The sequence below is a fragment of the Aplidium turbinatum genome, chromosome 7 (assembly GCF_918807975.1).
Source record: "Aplidium turbinatum chromosome 7, kaAplTurb1.1, whole genome shotgun sequence".
Classification (NCBI taxonomy): domain Eukaryota; kingdom Metazoa; phylum Chordata; class Ascidiacea; order Aplousobranchia; family Polyclinidae; genus Aplidium; species Aplidium turbinatum.
The window spans coordinates 3,141,713-3,161,834 of NC_137478.1; the positions used below are offsets into that span (position 1 = coordinate 3,141,713).

Consider the following 20,122-nt stretch of genomic DNA (forward strand, 5'->3'; position numbering starts at 1 on the left):
GAGGCCAATAGCCAATGTGTCGAAAATCTTGACAAAATCTCAAAGAAACTACAGTCAAATCCAAAAGGAGGCTTTGTCCATCATCTTCGCTTTGAAGAAATTCTACCACTACCTCTACGGTAGGAATTTTATTTTGGTAACGGATCATAAGCCTTTGGCGGCTAACTGGTTAGCACGCTGGGCGTTGTTTTTGAGTCAATTTAGTTATACTATAGACTCTATAGCATAGAGTATCGCAAAACAACGCATCACCAAAATGCTGACGCCTTGAGCCGTCTTCCGTCCAACGATGACACAATTTTTGATGGGGAAGAAAGTGCAGATGTTGATATTGTCTGCGCAATTGATACGTTGGATTCGCAGGTTAGTCATTCCGATTCTTTTACTTTGCGCAAGGAAACTTCCAAGGATCCAGTCTTGTCTAAAATTATTCGCTTCACACAAGAAGGATGGCCTGCGAAATCAAATTCTAACGATCCAATCGAACAGTTTAGAAGAGTTGCTGATTCTCTAACAACATGTTATGGTTGTTTAATTATTATATGGTTCTTGAGTAGTTATTCCTTTTAAACTCCGCAATAATATTCTTTCTCTTTTACACGATGGTCATTTCGCCATGCAGCGTATGAAACAGCTGGCCAGGACAGCAGTCTACTGGCCCAATATCGATGCGGACATTGTCGACCTCTGCCGAACATGTAACTTACTACATGTGGTGAGCATCAAGCTGCACCAAGCAAGGCTCCTATCCACCCATGGATAGCTCCAGAGAAGCCTTGGAGTCGAATACATGTCGATCACGCTATTAATTTTTTAGGTTCTAATTGGCTTATTGTTACCGATGCTTATAGTAAGTATCCTTCTATTCACCCAACTTCTTCCGTATTGACGTCTGTTACTATTGATCTTTTAGAGCAGGATTTTGCCCATTTTGGATACCCCCACTCCATCGTCTCAGACAATACGACTACGTTCTCAGAAGAATTCAAGATTTATTGATAAGCTAGGGCAGAGGTCGGCAACCTTTAGCATTAAAAGAGCCGATGTTCCCAAGTTTCTTCAAATTAAGACATATTCGGAGCCATAACATGTAACTGTCGAGTTGGCCACTAAAACCAAAGGTAATTATAGCCTACACTTCATGTAGAATTTCTTTCAATTTTTGCTTTGTACATGCGAATATTCTAGAATTTCAACAAACAAAGCCTGACTATTAAACGCAACACTTTTTAGTAGGCTACCTACGGGCACAGTATTGGGTAAAAACATACATTTTCAAATAATCATTTATTTCACCCAGCTAATGCGATATTTGCTCCTGAATTTCACTGCACAGCACATCTACATTAGCTTGATAAGATGACACTTTGAGTTTCATCTGGGACTGCAAGCTCTCATCTGTTAGGCGTGAGCGTTGTTCATTTTTTAAGTAATTCATGACCGAAAAACTTTGTTCCATCCAAATATCGACTGAACCCCAAATGCATATTTTTTCATGTTCATGTAAGAGTCAGGTATAGCATTCCACGTATCGAACACGAGCTTGTCTGGTTTTTGAAGCTTTTCAAGGTCACTCCATTTGTGGTTGTGACGAAGCGTGGCCTACTGGCGAGCAAGATCTTCAAGGTCAGCTCTCAAGCTTCGGATCTTAGATACCCACACATCCTTGTCAGCTATGTCGGCCAGTTCAAGTTCAAGACTAGATTGACTTACAGCTGTGAATGCAGTCATATTCAGCAGTAATGGATCGATTTCCAGAGGGGTAATAGAGAAGGATAACGTGTCGTTTTCCTTCCTAAAATCACAGAATCGTTGTTGAAACACAGTTTGCATATCGATGATAGCTTGCTGAAAGTAAACAAAATTTAACTGGTTGTGTGCTTCTTTGAACTCTTTTAGAAAGGGAAAGTGAAGTAGTGTACCTCTTTGTAAATCTCTGGCAAACACTGTCATCTTGCGCTCAAAAGCCAAAACCTCCTCCAGCATCTGCAGGGTTGTGCTACCTTTTCCTTGCAAGCTTTTGTTCAACGTGTTGACTGTTGAGGTGCGATGTCATATCCACCATGAAATGCAACTTTTCTACCCAATCTGGCTGATCCAATTCAGGAAAAGAGAGCCCTTTGATTTTTAAAATCGTTTTTACGTGTTCCAAACTCACAGCAAATCTTTTCAGTGCCTCCCCTCGGGACAGCCATCGGACATTGTTGTGTAGCCGCAGATCTGGATATGTGCTATCAAGTTCATCTAATAATGAACGAAACTGTCGGTGGTTTAATCCTTGTGCAATTATTTTGTTTAATACTCGAATGACGAGATTCATCATTTCATTGCACTCTCGGGGAAATGTTTGAGTGCACAATGCCTCCTGATGTAACATACAGTGAACGGATTTGTAAGTCATAATTTTCAACAAAACTAGTTTAAACTATAGCCTAGAGCAGTTATTAATTTACAACAAAATTTTTTTGTATTGCCCAAGCTCGCAGTGTTTAAAGTCACGGGAGCCAGAGCAGAGGGCTGAAAGAGCCGCATGTGGCTCCGGAGCCGCAGGTTGCCGACCTCTGAGCTAGGGGAATAACACACATCACTGGAGCACCATACCATCCAGCTACGAATGGTGCTGCCGAGCGTTTGGTGCGCACTTTCAAGCAGGCTTTAAGAAAATCATCGCTACCGCCTAGAAGTGCGACCACTCAATTCTTGATGCAGTTTCGCCGTACGCCTAATGCTAGTGGTTACTCTGCCAGTGAGTTATTAAACCACCGCCAATTACGTACTAAATTAGACATTTTACTTCCTTCTTCAGCTCAGATCACGAAAACGTCGACGAGTTTTCCGCCTCGGAAACAAAACCGGAAAACAATTAATTTCGACGTTGGTGATCCGTGTTACGCTTTATACTTTGGGTCCAGGCAAAGCCGAAGTCCTCGTTGGGTTCCTGCCGTCGTGGTGAAGCGAAACGGGAGTCGGAGTTTGCAGGTTCGAGTGGACCCTCGAGGTCCAATATGGAGACGCCACATCGACCAGCTACGTCCGAGGTACGTCTCGCCGGAAGACGGGGACCCAGGGAAGACTACTTTCACGTCGTCATCGACAGCTGACAAGATTCCCAATTCATCGACGCCGAACGCGACCGAGGATTCATCGACGCCGATTGCGACCGAGGATTCATCGACGCCGATTGCGATCGAGGATTCATCGACGCCGATTGCGACCGACGATTCATCGACGCTGATAGCGACCGACGATCCATCATCGTCATCGCATCAAGAACAAACATTAAGGCGATCAAAAAAGATGCCAACCACCCCTTCGTTATGGGTGGTCATAAAAATTATTGGGGAGGTGCTATGTATTAGTTTATTTGCATTGAAACGATGTACTTTTTTTTCGTTTCCCAGGTCTTCTCTTTTGCTTTGTATTCATTCGCATGCTTTTGTTAATTGGCACTTTTCGTTTTGGGCTTACTTTGTAGGTTTCACACTATATCTTGGTTGTACAATTTTATAATAAAACAGAACTCCAGTACGACTCTGGTTGAATGAGTTAGAAACACAACAGTTATATAAGTTATAGGCTATCACCGGATGTGATAAGTTAGGATATAAGTTATCTGCTTTTTCCTTTATAAATTAAAACATCTAGAATTTTTGTAAAACACAGCTGTGTTAAGAATAGAACTGAAGTGTTGATTTCAACACCCAGGTCAAATTTAGTTCGAGAGAACTGGTTAGCAGTGGACCAGCAATCAAGCATAAATATGTTGAGCTAAACAAGCTCAACATTTTTGTTTTGTAAACGTTCGCATTTTTGAGTTTTTTTTTATTCAGCTGTTGGTAAAAAAGCATAAGAGAAATATATTGCTGTCGACTTCGGCACTCGACCTCGCAGTGAAGCCCAATTGGCTGCAGATAAGCGCTGAAGTCTCATCAGGGTTCATGCAGAAAGCAGTGCATAACAATAAGTTCTTTCAATTGCAACAAAAGCCGACTAGAAGTAATAGTCTACGCCTTAGGCTATAGCTTTTTAGCCAATGAGTTTATTGTATAGTTACTATCACTTGACGCAAGTAGGCTAGCATAGACGAAGTAGAGCAGGACTTCTCCAGCAAGGAGTTTCTGTGGCCACAATTTACATTACAAAGCGTGCGTTTGATTCAGCGCCGGCGACAACACCCGAGCTTATTTTAGACCTCTGCTATGTTATGACAACTGACTAATATTCGTTTTCGCTTTGATGGTGGGAAATATAAAACGCAGCTTAAAACCGGCCTTATTATTTCTCACAGATTCTAAGTAGGCTATCGAAGAATTAAAAAGTAAATACCTCAAGACTATGAATTGCATTGCGTATAACAATCAACTGATTTTGCGTAAAAATTGACACTGCATTGATTAGGGCTTAGGCTATAGGCTATACGCAGCTTTCTAAACTAAACGTTTCTCATCACAACTGATAACACGGTTGAGATGACAATAGAAAAGATACTGTGGGATTCTTTTCCAACTCCGCCTGTGGTGCTTTCGAGCCCCTCTGTTACTTGTTGGGTTGGTTGGTCGCTGTTGGGTGAAGCTGTTCCCAAGTCAGCGCTTGTGGACGAAGTTGTTTTTGGTTGCTGGGTGGTCTCGCTTGACTGACTTTCAACAAGTGTTTCATACAAGACGTCCAACGACCCGTTATTTTGGGCAGGGGTGAGGCCCAGTAGGTGACACATTAGTGGATAGATGTTTACATTTTCAAACCCTTCCACTGTCATTCCTTTCTGGAATAAAAGTGAAACGATTTTTAAAGTAAGAAACAAATAGGTTATAATTTAGAAACTTTGCAAAAGCGTTTTGCACACAACTACCTTATTTCAAAAATCGCTGTGTAAACTGAAAGCTGTTGACAGACAGCTTATATTTTTGCTTCAATATTTAAGTCAGATGCCATCACAGAGTCAATTAAAATGTTTGTCTCTGAGGCGTTTACCCATCAAACAAGTGATGTAACTTATGTTGTGGGAGATGTTTCACCGGCGATCATTTTTTACATACTTGTTTTCTCCCCTTTATGCAAAGCTTATGCGTCCTCTTTTTCTGGAACAACACTAGGCCCCATACCCTGGTATAATCAGCCAATTTTTTCTTTTAATTTCCAACTAGGCCTACTAAATGCCGAAAATTAACTATTAAATTATTGAAAAAAGTGGCCCGTTGGCCAAACCAATACAACAACCAACAAGCCACTGCTATTTGACCAATGGGTCACTTTTACATGGCAAAAAGCTGATGCAATGGAGCTTAATTTTAACTATTTAATAAATGAGTAACATAAAAACAACACAATAACATAAACAATGAGCTAGTAGCTTACACTACAAAAACGTTGGACTTTAATATGAAATTCAAGTGTATTTGGTGTTCATTTTACTTCTTTTAAATTCCATATTTTTCTAAATTTTTATTAAACTTTAAAACATCAGTCAAGCGTTTAGTAGATGCCACAGGTTAGTTGTGCAAAAAGAACAAACAAGTCTTTTCGACTGATAGAAGCAATCTCTTTCATATCTGTTCCCGACAATTTTCACCAAATCAAACGTCATATAAAGACCGTTCAAGTCTACTGAATATTACGTCATGGAAATTCCTAAAGCATGTGCCAAAATTGCACCAGCGTTCATAAGAATTGAGTCAAACCTGTTTGGGCCTGTTTGGGCCTGTTTAAACAGGAAATATTACATCAGCTTTAAACACCTGTTGGAATGACTTCATAATTGTCTTTCATTATTGCGTCACAGTACTGCATACGTGAATTTGAGATATTGCTATCTATTCTGGTCATTCGTAAAATGATTGTTTGAAAGTTGGCCGCACCTTTAACTGTTGGCTTAGTGCTTGCTAGCTGGACAAAGGTTCCGTCTTTTATCCAAGTAATCTGTTGTGTAGTGACAGTTTAAGTGGTGTAGGCGTTGCACCCCCTCGTTTTCGGTAGCCTCGGGCTAATTTTACAGGAATACACTGTTTGAAAAGAAGTTCAAGTGTGTGTTTCTTCGGTCATTATATACAGACGAACGGATTCGGGAACTTTATGTTAAAATTTTCCCAAGAAGAGATTATGGTTTACCGCTGTGACCAATATCAGGAAACACAAATCCATCTTCAATAATTTGTTTTCTGATATTTTCATGAAGTTCGCCTCGAAATCATCTTCATCTGAGCCATTCGACAGGAGTTCACCAAACCTCTTGTGGGATCTTTCCTCAGAGAAAACATTGGCAACAACATAACAGCCTACTTTCAATATGAAAGCATCATGTTGTAGCCACCTCATTCTTGTCCAGCACAACTGAAGAATTGTTAATTTTTATTTTAGCGTTATCATCTAGCACAGGGGTCACCAAATGGCGGCCGCGGAAAGTATCAGCGTACAAGTATAACCAAAAATACTTTTCTTGAGGGAGTTAAAGAGCACGAAGGCAAAAAATACTTTCCTGGAAGCATATTTTCGCTTTGCATACGATTCCACCGACCGACCAATCAGATTATAGTTCTAGGTGGGGGTTGCTTAAAGTTATTCCAATGCGATGTCCAGCCACACTGTCCCAGTGGTTGATTAAAACGTTTGTTTTCGAATTTTGAAATTGTCTTTGATCATAGGGTTGCTTATTTTAAGTTTGCAAATGTCATGTAAACACTAGTGCGAGTTTCACCGTTATTGTGTTTCACGAGCAGTGTTCTCTTTATGCAAGTTTTTGTTGGCAAAATGGGTCGGTGTGCCAACTCAATTTATAATAAATTGGCAATATATTACATATAAATTTAAAGACTTTTTCTGATTGTATTATGAAAATATTTAGCTTAGTAGGCCTACTACAAAACGTTTTTTTTTTTAAGAAGTATGGAACGCTTCACGATTTTGCGTGTCATCCTTGCGCAGGAGCCATGCTAATCTGTATCGTTCCAATTATAGTATATGTACTGCCGAAGCAAGTACTGCAAAATGTTGTTAATCAACAAATTCTTGCCACGCTGATGAGCACCGCAAGTGACAGTTGTCTATAATAAAAGAAAGACGGTTTTATAGATTCTCACAAAAAGGATGAAAAACCAACTCATTGCTTTTTTAGAGGGAAGACTGTTCATAAATTACGATTTTTCGGTGATTTCCACAAGCGTTTGTTTAATGGTATCTGGTGTGATGATGTCTAGTTTAGCGTTGGTGGTGCCTTCAACATTTAGTTGCAGAATGGTCACTCCTTGACCTACAACAGCTGGTGTTGGTCGCCCTGACAAGGACGTTGTGCTTGGTCTGGGGGTGCCATTCTGATGACTGTTCTTCCGCATAACTTTATAGCGACAGTTGTAGCAAGTTTAGTTTCCCAAAGTCAGTACTTGCGGGGCGGCCACGTGGAGGTACTTGCTTTCGTCGGCAGAGAGTGCTGCTTGTGAGTGTGGTGAAATGCAGACGGCAGCACACATTATCAAGGATTGCCGGCTATACCGACCTCCTCATGGTATGGAAGGCCTAGTTTTCATCGATGACGACACCAGGCAGTGGTTAACCAACGGATGCCCTGACATATAGCGACAACACGAGAGAAGAGAAGATGGTACCTGGTTTCTTTTTCCTTGTTATTGGAGCCTATTTTTCGCTGATATGTTTGCAGGTCACTATTGTTGCCTGTATTGCGATGTGTCAAACATTTCCTTGTTTACTGAAACTGTTAATTGCAAGATATCTTTTGCGAAGCGAAGTAACAACACCACTCTTGCTTGGCGATGAATATTCTGATGAAACTGCTCGCCTCGCTATAAGTGCACAAAACAAGTGGCCTCTATTTATTAGGCATTGTTAAAAAAGTTAAAAGTGTTGTAAAAGAAGCTTGGCCTGGCAGTAGCGTTGTTCGATTAATTTTGTTGCTACGGTATTCTAACATAAATATGAACAACATGTAACGCTGGATACTGGGTACGAAATGCGTTCTTTTCTAGCATAAGAGTCAACCTACCTAACATTTTATTAGTGCGCCCGCCACAGCTCTCCTTAGTGCCAAAGTGGCCCGCATGCAAAAAAGGTTGGTGACCCCTGATCTAGCATGATAGAAGATTCATCCTGGCTACTAAAAGAATGCAGTTTAACATTTGGCGCTTTGCTATTTTGGATTTGCATAGATGAAAGATTGCCCCAGTGCAAAAATGGCCGTTTGGCATATTAATAAAGAAATTTAGTTCTCACAGCGTAGGCCTACCACAAGCTGCATCCACCTCTGAAACAATTCAATCCAATGGAGCCAAGCGGCAGTGAATCAAAACTGAGCATACTGTCATACAACTGCAAAAGATTGAATTCTTCAACACATGATATCCACACACTATGCCAATCCTATGATGTAATATTGCTTCAAAAAACTTTGATGGGAAATCAAGATTTACACAGCCTCTCGTCAATCAGTAACTGTTATTATAGGGTAGAGTGGGGCTAGTCGGAAAGTTTTTTTTTTAAGTGAAATTTAAAAAAATTGGTGCATAACCTGACAACTTGAAGTGGCTTAAATTATCACCTATGGTGTCCTCTATCATGCAACCAAAAATAAGTATTGAGTCAATTAAGCTTTTAATAAAAATTTAAAATAAACAAACATACAATTGATTTTTCAACTAACCCCATTCCTGGGGTTAGTTGAAAAACGTCAGTTTAATGCCCACTAATGAACTGGATACTCTTTTTTTAACCAACAAACATTTACATGGGGTTGTAAGCAAATATGTTTACTTGCTTTAAAATCAAAATGCAATGAATTCGACATCTGATCGTCGTAAAAACATTTTTTAATAAACGCATTGATAAAACTTGTGATGCCACATATATAGCACTTTCCAAGTTATTCAAATTAAAATTTTACAATGTATGTCTGCTTAAAACAAGTACATTGGAGCTTATACTACTTATTATCATACCACGACGATATACTCGTATCATACTTGTTCCCGACAATTTTCACCAAATCAAACGTCATATAAAAACCGTTATGGTCTACTTAACCTAGCTGGCATCTTACGTTATGGAAATTGCTAGAAAATGTCCAAATATTGCACCATCGGTCGTAAGACCTGATGAAATATTGCATTAGCCGCTTGAACACCTGTTTGAATGACTTCATAATTGTCTTTCATTATTGCGTCACAGTTACTGTCTACGTGCATTTGAGATATCGCAAATTATTCTAGTCATTCGTAAAATTGTTTGTTGGAAGTCAGTCGCAAGTTTAACTGTTTGCTTGGTGCTTGCTAGCTGGACAAATTTTCCGTCTTTTATCCAAGTAATCTGTTCTGTAGTGACAGTTTTAGAGGCGTACGGTGTTGCGTTCCATTTTCGATAGCAGCGGGCTAATTTTACAGGAATACACTTTTGAATAGACGTTTCAAAAGAGTGTTTATTTTTCGGTCATTACATGCAGACGAACGGATTTGGGAATCTTATGTTACAATTTTCCCACGAAGAGATTATGGTTTACCGCTGTGACCAATACTACATAGTCATACCGTTATCAAAACATTTTCCAACTAACCCCACCCACAATTTTCCAACTAGCCCCATTAGCATATGACAAACTATTTTCCTAAAATATTCAAGCATGGTGCATTGGACTAAAATTTTTTTATTTCTTAGTGTTGTAGAACACCTACAGATGACACACACCAAAAAACTTCTGCCTGTCTTTAACGATATCGACGCATAAGATGTTTTTTAATACGCCAAAAATTTTACTTCGAAAGTAAGAAAATACAAAATTGTCAGCCAAACAGGTACATTTTGACTTAACAATTCGAAACTAACATGGATTATGTGTTTTTATAAACTACTTCACATGTTGGCAGTAAATATTTAAAAAAGTTATCAAGAGTTAAAAAAATGATCATTTTTCAACTAACCCCGCCTTCCAACTAACCCCACTCTCCCTTACTTATAGCATTTCTGATGTAGACTACTCAGAGAAGATCCTGTCAGGTAGACCACATGGAAGCTCTGCTATTTTATGGAACAAAAATATTCAGGCTAGTCCACTCAAACGTCGACAATACTATTATAGATTTGAAAGTTAAAACCTATGAATCTCATCTTTTTATTATAAATGTAGCCTATATTTTCCATACTGCTGTGAAGCCAACAAACTTGGTATTGTATATTGAATACTTAAGCAAAATTTCCCATACGTATGATGTAATAGGAAATTCTAATGTGTGTATTCTTGGAGATATCAATGCTAGAATAACCAACACCTTCCGGAAGCTTCTGAACGATTTCTGTAAAGATCAAGACTCAAGAGCTTATTGCTGCTAATAACTAGTGGATCACATGGTTCAAAAAGTTGGATAGATCATTGTGTTAAAACCAGCTCTGTTTTCCATCAATCTGTCATATGTCAGTAGTGCACAATTGCATTATATCACACAACAGACCCATCTCTGTATGCCTTGACTGCAACTTGCTTCCAAAGTGTGATATTGATGATAGTCCCCATCAGCACATCCAATTTTAACGGAAAAACGTATCACATCATCAAAAACAAAGAAATTTCGAAGTGACCAGGATCTTGTTCGTGTTTCCGAGAAAAATGAGAATAGTGTGTCTGCCACTTGGGGTGCAGTTGAAAAAGTTATTAATCGATATAAAACAAACATATCAAAACTGAGCGCTGATGTTTTCATTTTCATGGTTAATGGGTTCACCAAACAAAGCTAAAATATGTCTTTTCGTTCCAACCCTACGGAGCTGTTTTACTAGTTTTCTCTGGCTTGGGTAACAAACCCTGGTGGTAAACTTAAAGTCTACCTGGGTGATGTGCTAACACATCACTAGCTAATAATATTAATATTAATGCAATGATAAAGTAGACGATTTGAATAACATTCTATACAAATAAGGTACTGAAGAAGTCGCCTTTATGATGGCGTAAGTTTATCAACAAATTAAACAAGTTGCCAAACCTGGCTGATTTGATTTACTTGATTATTACGTGTTTTCATATAGCAGGTAGGCTATTATTACCCAACTTTCAACGCTTATGACGTCACTTCATATCAATTGCTTTTCTCTCTGGAGCGAAGAACTCCACTCACCTTGAAAGAAGGCCCAATGCTATAGTACGATGCACGCATATTTTCTAAAGTATTGTCGTAACCATGCTCTCCGGCATTGATATGAAATCCAGGAAAAATCTATAAATTAAGAATTAACAAACTTTAAGAAGCAAAATAAGTTGGCTACTTAAATTATTCATGTTTATGATCAGCCAATAAGGACTTCTTTAACTTGTTTATTGTGCAACCCCATTTCAAAAAAAAAAAAATTACAGAGTAAACTACCCGCTGTAGGCCCATTGGTGACCCTAAAATTACAATTTGAGACCCTTTTTGAAATTCAATTTGGGTAGAAAGGTAACTCTTTTAAACCATAAACAGACATAACTAAGCAACAACACTACATTTAACATTATAAAAACAAAAAACAACAAGCGAACGTTTTCGGCTAGTCATATAGCCCTTTTCAAGCCTATAAGAAAAATACATTATTGAAAGAAATGCTAAAGAATCATATAGTATCACAGCAAAAATATGGTCAAATCTAAACATTTGAGAAACTGCCTCGCTCACACAAAATGATAACTGAAAATTACACAGCGCAACGGGTCAAGTATTTCAGAGGTAAAATTAATTGATTGTTCAGACAAGGACTCAGGCAGATTACGCAAGATTACTCTTGTGCTTCTGTCTTTCTTGCGTAATCTGCCTGAGTCCTTGTCTGAACAATCAATTAATTTTACCTCTGAAATACTTGACCCGTTGCGCTGTGTAATTTTCAGTTATTATTTTGTGTGAGCGAGGCAGTTTCTCAAATGTTTAGATTTGACCATATTTTTGCTGTGATACTATATGATTCTTTAGCATTTCTTTCAATAATGTATTTTTCTTATAGGCTTAAAAAGGGCTATATGACTAGCCGAAAACGTTCGCTTGTTGTTTTTTGTTTTTATAATGTTAAATGTAGTGTTGTTGCTTAGTTATGTCTGTTTATGACTTTTTGAAATTGTGACCAATAGTTTGAGAAGCCCTGCTCCAGATGGCGCCAAATACAGTATAACTTAGTTGTTTGAAGTTGTAACGGTAATATTGATGACCCTGTACCTGTATATCACCAACCTCCACCAAGCATATGGCTGTGTTCTGTTTAATAAGGCAGAGAAAAAATCCGGCACGTTACACATAGGCCTAATATTGTTGAAATAAGTTTTAGTCAACCAACTAACCGGATAGACAGAATATCCTGGATCGGATAAAATCACAATCGAAGTAATTCGATCATTGTTTTTGTAATTGAAGCGTTCTGGTAAATCTTCTTTCAGGTAAACTTTCATGTGAGGATTTCCCTCTGTAAAAGATTTTAAGCAAAATGAATAAAAACATTGATTAGTTTTGATTGTGGAAATTGGTATTCTCCGATTTACAAAACATACCTTAGGTATTGCAACCACCAAAGCTCTTTTCTACATTTTAGGTATCTTAAAGTAATGCAAGCAGTAAGAAAATAATTTACGTAACCAAAACTTGAGGCAAGTCTAGCTAAAAGTACAAGCTCAGTCTGGCCTTGAAAATTTGAATGGTTTCACTAGGGCTTTAGGCGGAGGGCTGTGGTAAACTTTTCAAGAGTGAAGCCTTCAGGGATTCCTTAGTCTTGCAGTGTTTCCTCTCGCCACATGATAAACACTTCCTTTGCAGATTAAATATTTAGATTAAAGAAGGCAAGGAAGCTACGCTTAGAGTCCACCTTTAAGCATGCCCTTAAGTGTCCTGCTGCAGACACAGCCGCATGCTCTTAAGTGGTTGCGAACCGGCGCCCTTTCGAATGCCGTACCAAGGCTCTCATCTCTTGGCTATGCATTTGACGCATAGAAAAACGAATTGTGACTCACTTGCAAGCTCTGCAGCAACATATTCAGCTTTTCCTTGAACTGGTTCCACAAGACCGAGAGGCCCGTAGGAAAACTGAAAGTTTACGTAACTTTGATTGACATAACGGGCGATGGAAATGGCATCTTCTCCTCTCACCGATGTATCAATAGTTTGAAATCCATGGTCGCTGGCAACAATAGTAGGCTATCTAGTAAGGACATGATCACAAGAAGTCAAATGTTTTCATAATTAAAATTAAAATTGTTTTAATTTTTAATTGTTTAAAATTAAAATTGTTTTAATTTTATCACATCAGAGTCAACTCTCCTTTCAGAATCATTGATAAACTATTGGACGAAATAGTCAATGGCAAAGTTTGTTTTTGTTGCCAGCACAACTTCATGTTTTCAATCACCATCACTAAAATTGCGGTGCTCTTGTAGAGTCACTACTTTCGCCTATTCAGTTTACAAAGGTATAAAATTGCTAAAATCAAGCTTCAGAAAGGGATTCTTTCTTTCGAAAATTAATATTGTAAAATCTCTAGAAGCTATGCTTGTTGCCGACAAAATATCATGATAATTACCTGACGAATATGATGTTGAGGTTATCCGTCAATCCGTAATCTTCCACTTTTTGCAGCAAATACATTATTGTTCGGTTTACCAGTGGGAGGGTTGACGTAACAATTCGCTCGTCATCTGGTCCGTAGTCGTGGCTATCCACGTCCGGCTTCGAATATATATCATAAGTTAGGCCGACCTTATTTTCATCTCCAAAAAAGAGAACAAGTTTAGTTAGCAAATAAAATGCAAGTATAGTTTTACGTTTGAATTTTTTTTTGCATCTATTTAGATAATTGGACTAATAGTTTCTAATTCAATTTTTTGGACATAAATTATTACACTCCTCAGAAATTCCTTGAAAATCCTCTACGATGGCTCAGTTGGTTAAGCGTCTGACTTTATACACAAAGAAACTTAAGATCAAGTGGCACCGCTTCATCTCTCGAGGTGTATGCTTGAGCAATGCATTTTAAGGACAGCTCTCCATTCAGAGCAGTCCTTAAAATGCGTTGCTCAAAAGAGCTTTCTTAGTCCGATGGTAAAAATTCCCACAATCGCAATCAATCAGAATTACAACCAATGACGTCTGCTGATTAAATAATTCACTTTGTCTCACAATGTCGGCAGCCGTGGCCGAGTGGTTAGCGCGTTGGGCTCGCAGTCGAGAGCCTGCATGTTCGACTCCAGCCACCCGCACTTGCTGTTGTTTCTCTGGGCAAGAAACTTAACGATAATTGCCTCTACCTAGTGATCGATTTCGAGTAACGGGTAGTACCAAATTTAAGTCATAAGTAAAGTAGACAACCAGAAAACAGACATTGCCGTCGGCTGCAGCGTGGGTCAGGTGTATGTCGGAAGGCGTACACCGATGCATAGCGCTCAAGTCCGCTTTCCCGCAATGCAGGATAAAGATAAACAAACAAACAAACAAACTTTGGCCACTAGAAAAAGCATTGATGGGATTATTAATATTTGTGGTGTCATTGCAAAAAGAAAATTTGCACTGTTTCAAAGTTGGTAGGCTTAAAGCCTTAGAGCTTAGACTGATATTGGCGTGCTTTAGAAATCATCAAGCCTTTAGAATTGAGTCACTCTCAAGGATCTAGCCTATTCAAGCTTGGCATTACTTTTTAATTACTGTACTTTTTAATCAATATACTTGATGAATATCTCCTGGATAGTGATCTACCTGTTCAAAATACAGCGCCACGATATCTAGGTCATTTGTTGTGAACCATTCCATGGTTCCATCAATCCTGTCTCTCCAGTCGCTTTCCTCTGTTGGAGTGGCAAGAGTTTCCAGAATTTTCATAGTGGCTCCAACTCCACTCATGTTGGCATAACTCCCAGGAAACAGGTAGCCTCCACTTTTCAAACCCTGGAAATTAAATTACACAGAGATCCTCAGTCAACAAAATGTGTCTTTTTTACATTGTTTCAATGTAGGCTATACAGATGATTGAATGTTTCACTAACATCAGTTTTTTCCTTCTTATCAACATAGCGTTATTGATGCAGGCTATTAAGAATTTACATGACTTCAAGTTGAAGCATACTTTTAGATTTTTAAATATACTCATTTTTATTCAATAAATTGAATTTCGCTTTTATCAACAAGATCAGGGCCATTGAGAGAATATATTGGGCCAAGCACTAATGAAATCCTTAGACCTCAAATCAAGACATTTATAAGAAAATCGCGCTGCATCCATTGTGTCTTCATGTTTCCAGGCCCCTTGAAATAGTTCGGACCCTTAAAATTATTTCGGGTCCGTGTTCAAAAGTGCCCCTTTGGACTCCTCTTTCAACGCTACTGTTCATGGTTGTTACTTATTTTACAAATGTTGATTGAACTTGTAGATTGTGTAGTGTAAATTGACCAGTCATTTGCACACGACTAGGAAACTGTTTCGAAAGCTGGTAAAAAAACACCATTACCACAGCAAACCCGCAGCATTATGTTAAAAAGAACGTTCAGTCTACACTTGTGAAATATTAAATTTTTTTCTGTTTTGGAGGCTCCAGAGATTTCATTGGTACCGACCCCAAGATATCCTCTCAATGCAACTGCTTTTGAACTTAATAGACATTTGAAACTGAACTCCAGCGGAACTTGAACCACTCGAAAGAAAAGTAGCTTGTGAAGATAGACACACAGACGGATGAGTTGACTACGGTACTCTTCCAAGCAGCCGACAGCTATGACAGAGGCAGCTTAGATTGATAAGACACATCATTAATATTTGTTTCGAAATGGGGTTATCCAAGGGTCACGATGGCGTACAATACGATTTGTTTGCTGAAGCAAACAGATGAGTTTATAGAATGCTTTACTAAGTAGGCTAACATCGTGGACCGTTTTCACCGAGATGATCTTATCTCAATGGTAACACAGGGGCTTGTACAGTAGATAGGTCATGTTGAAACAAGTGTGTCAACGAACAAGCTTAACTTGTCGGTTCAGAGTTCAGTGTGGCGACACAAAGTAAACCAATAATTGCTTGTTTTTTTAGGAATCTAAGTCGTTAGCCTATATTTTCGTATGGAAAATATTTGCATCAAGTCGTTACTTCTTGTAGCAAATATTTTCCAGGTCAATATTATCCTAATTATTAAGGTTCACCTGATTTACAGCGGTTATCCAAATTGGTTCTGCGCCGTTGTCCCACCATTCATTAACTTGTAGAGTGCTGTAGAATGTAGATCTCGGTGGCCCACCAGTAATGTTGTAATTGCAATTGTGCACCACACCATGGGATTCAGTGTACAAGCCTGTGCATTGAAGAAACAGCCTTGCTTCACTATGCTTTGCTACATTCACATCACAAAACAAGTTAAAATGTAACTAGTCTAGAGCGATTTAAACGTACAACTAAACAAGTTCGCTATAAAGGACTAATTTTGTAGTTTTCTGCAATGCACCAGTAATGTTGCCTGCAGCTGCACACTTGACGACTCATTCTCTCAAAACTATTGTTTGTTTGTCGTATCCAGGCTTACGCCAGTTGGTTGAAGATTTAGTTGAAGTGGATGAGAAGGCAAGGAAGCCAATCTTCGTGTCCACCTTCAGGCATGCCGTTAAGTGCCCTGCCAAAGACACAGCCGCATGCTCTTGAGCGGTGTCCAACCGGCGCCCTTTCAATTGCCGTTCCCGCACTCTCACCACTCGGCCATGCAGCCGACAAAACTATTAATTATCGCAGGAAAATTGGAAGTTTTATTAACTGAAAAATTTTGTGTATACTGAAAAGTTTGGGTGTTCATCAGGACAATTATCGTTTCTAGCACTAGTTGCAACGTTCATCTAATAAAATTGAAAGTAAAAGCAACAGCAAACAGGATGGTTTATTGCTTCACTGACGTTTCCCGCACCATGATAATGCGCATCCTCAGAGCGAATAACATATCATACAAAATAAAATTTCACAAGGTTATATACTGCAGTGCGATTGAAGGCAAGAAAAAATAAAACACACAATATTTTAAAACATTTGGCGAACGATGTGTGGGCGGTTACTTTCCACGTTAAATTACGTAAAAACTTCCAACAATAAACATAACATTCGAAGCAGTGACGACCAACAGAAAAAATGCGATTGAAGGCAAGAAAAATAGAACACAAAATTTTAAAGATTGGCCAATGATGTGTGGTTACTTTCGACGTTAAATGACGTAAAAAACTTCCAACAATAAACATAAATTCGAAGCACTGAAGACCTCTAGAAATTCGAGACAGTCATATGGTTTATTGCTTCACGTAATAATCGCACATATTACATCAAAACATTGCAACGTACTCAACCGGAACGACGGGAACCTTTTTACCAAAACCTTATAAATCATTATTGTCTCGACGTGCAGGCTTCAAGCCTACTTAAACACACTTGGAAATGTTATTGCAATCTAATTTTGTCTCGAATTTCTAGTGGTCATCACTGCTTCGAATTTATGTTTATTGTTGGAAGTTTTTTACGTAATTTAACGTCGAAAGTAACCACACATCATTGGCCAATCTTTAAAATATTGTGTTCTATTTTTCTTGCCTTCAATCGCATTTTTTCTGTTGGTCGTCACCGCTTCGAATTTTATGTTTATTGTTGGAAGTGTTTACGTAATTTAACGTGGAAAGTGACCGCTCACACATCATTGGCCAAATGTTTTTAAATATTGTGTGTTTTATTTTTTCTTGCCTTCAATCGCACTGCAGTAAATAACCTTGTGAAATTTTATTTTGTATGTTATTCGCTCTGAGGATGCGCATTATCATGGTGCACAAAACGTCAGTGAAGCAATAAACCATTTTGTTTGTTGTTGCTTTTACTTTCAATTTCATCAGATGAACGTTGCAACTAGTGCTAGAAACGAAATTTTGTGTACTTGAATTTCCAAACCAATTTATTTCTAGAGCACTTGCTAGTGGCGTAGGCCCGGAACAAGTAGGCTAACTGTTGCCGGATGCTCAGACACACAGGGAGACTTTTTAGTGTAATACTGTAATGTGTATTTATTATCGTCACATCTGATGAAATTGATGGTGATTTGTTGTAGATATCATTCTCTCACCGGTTGCAATTGTGAAGTGATTCGGTGATGTTTGGGTCGGAAATACACTTTGCATATAGTTTGCTTTAACGCCATTCTCTTTCAGATATTGAAAAGCCTCCATATTTCCTGCTTTGTCTGAATAATCCCATCTTAAATAAAACATCAAATAAAATGACGTATTAAATGACATCTTACATAAAATGACGTAAGACCTGCTCAGTGCTCATAACCAGAAGCAATGATAAATTGTATCCTATCCGCCCTACAAGCTTAATAATGATTAAAAGACGATGTAATTGAACTAAAACAAAATTAATTATGAATTAGGTTATGAAGTTCGATTATATTATGAATTATCGTATTGTACTCTTTCGTGTATTGTAGAATTGTTGCGAAATATTCCATCTGCTATGGGTTCCGTTAAATTGGGAGTAAAGGTAAAGTGCGTTGTTCAAACCTACACGTCAAGATTTGAACCCTCGTTATATAATCTTGGCTTTTTCTTTCGAAGGATAGAATGTTTATCTATTGTGAGCTATCAAACGAACGCCAAACTTTATTGTTCTGACCCAGAAAAAGGGGAACATTGCTATTCGATTCGATTTTATTTTAAGCATTGCAACAACAACAATAATTGAAAAAAAGCTCAGAGAAAAAACCGCAAACGCGAACATGAAGATTTAAATAATGAAATAATGAACAATTAAATTAATATAAATCTTAAGCTTTTGAGGTAAGAAGTAGGCTAATCATAGCTATTGTCCTTCGATGTGTTAGTATGGTGGACATCATTGAAGGTAAACGAGAAATTATAGTATATACGCTGTAGTTTTGACTCCTTTTGTCGTGTTTCAGAACACTATTTGTAAAATATATTGCTTACCTACCCACCCCTAGTCTCAAGCCAGAACCGGACTGAACTCTTTTAATGGCCCTGAGCACTTAAGACTTTAGAGCCCCATATACGCGTGATATAAAACATAAAGCCTTTTCTTAAAGCTCAAAGGATAAGATTTTTTGAATTTATGGTAAGCCCAGCCCTACATTGAGCAACAAATCTGGACTTTAAAGTGTCGATTTATTGAAAGATAATACAACTGACCGACCGTGGATCGAAGTCGATTGGAGCGCAGCATTCATGCGTCATTGGGTTGCGCTGGATCATTAATTGTTAGTGATAATTAAATATTTACTAACCTCAGTCCATCAAAGGACACAAGGAGTAGCTTATGATGATCTGCCTTGCTTTGTTTGTTGACCACATACGAAAGACCATTTTTGAAACAAAACAACCACAAACAAACCAAAAAAGTACAGCTTTGTCCATTCAGTTTCATTTTTTCACAATAGTTTGCAATTCTCTTATTAACAACTGGAGAAAGTAAGGCATAGTATTTAAGCCTTCAACTTCCAAATGTAAATAAGCCACAAACTCATTCAAGGTTATCCCCAGCTGTTAAAAATTTAGATCAACTGGCCGAGAAGGTGGCATGCAGCAGTCGATATGCGTAAGCCATAGTATGTCTTAGTGAGATAGAGTTCTTATAGTGGACAAAACTTTTTGTCGGAGGCAATAGATGTCCTTTAGCACTTGGTTGCCTATTCAACTGCACTTTTCAGGAAACAGGTAAAAATAAACCCAAATCCTGGAAAATTCACTGCAATATCTTCTGGTGCTCTTTTTTGGTTGCCCATTTACAAGAAAAATAAGTATTTACCGTTACATTAAAATTGTCATCAGAACAGCTCCGGTTGTTCTCAAGCACAAAGTTCTAAATGGGTCAGGCTGATAGGCCTATCAATGTTATATGTATATCTCTTCATGGTTTACAACTATCGGCATTGCCAAAGTATAAGTCTTATCGTTTGTCATTTTGTCAGAGGTTTGTAGGAACTAAGTTTCATAAACAAGACTTAACTAAGCATAAAGACATAAACAAGCCATAAAACATAAATAAGACCTTGTTCTAAATCAAATTTCCGCAAAGGTAAGATTGCACATAATGAAAGATATAATTTGGAATGCTTAAATGTTCTAAAATGCTGAAACTAAGCAAAGAATAATCAAAAAAAGTAAAA

The 20,122-nt window shown here is 38.2% G+C and overlaps 1 protein-coding gene and 1 non-coding gene across 2 annotated transcripts; both read right to left on the reverse strand.

Moving 5' to 3' along the window:
* Positions 1–3,355: 3,355 nt before the first annotated feature.
* LOC145774344 (ectonucleotide pyrophosphatase/phosphodiesterase family member 7-like) lies at positions 3,356–19,405 on the reverse strand. The gene is made up of 9 exons (XM_082585571.1): positions 19,241–19,405; positions 18,062–18,192; positions 16,122–16,270; positions 14,688–14,876; positions 13,519–13,664; positions 12,953–13,119; positions 12,290–12,411; positions 11,103–11,201; positions 3,356–4,762 (listed from the first exon to the last, which is right to left on the reverse strand). Exons 1-9 carry the CDS (start codon positions 19,378–19,380, stop codon positions 4,433–4,435), a joined length of 1,473 nt encoding a protein of 490 aa, XP_082441697.1. The 5' UTR covers positions 19,381–19,405; the 3' UTR covers positions 3,356–4,432.
* Positions 6,874–6,975, reverse strand: LOC145774952 (U6 spliceosomal RNA). The gene has a single exon (XR_014290120.1). It is a non-coding gene; the product is annotated as a U6 spliceosomal RNA (small nuclear RNA).
* Positions 19,406–20,122: the final 717 nt, after the last annotated feature.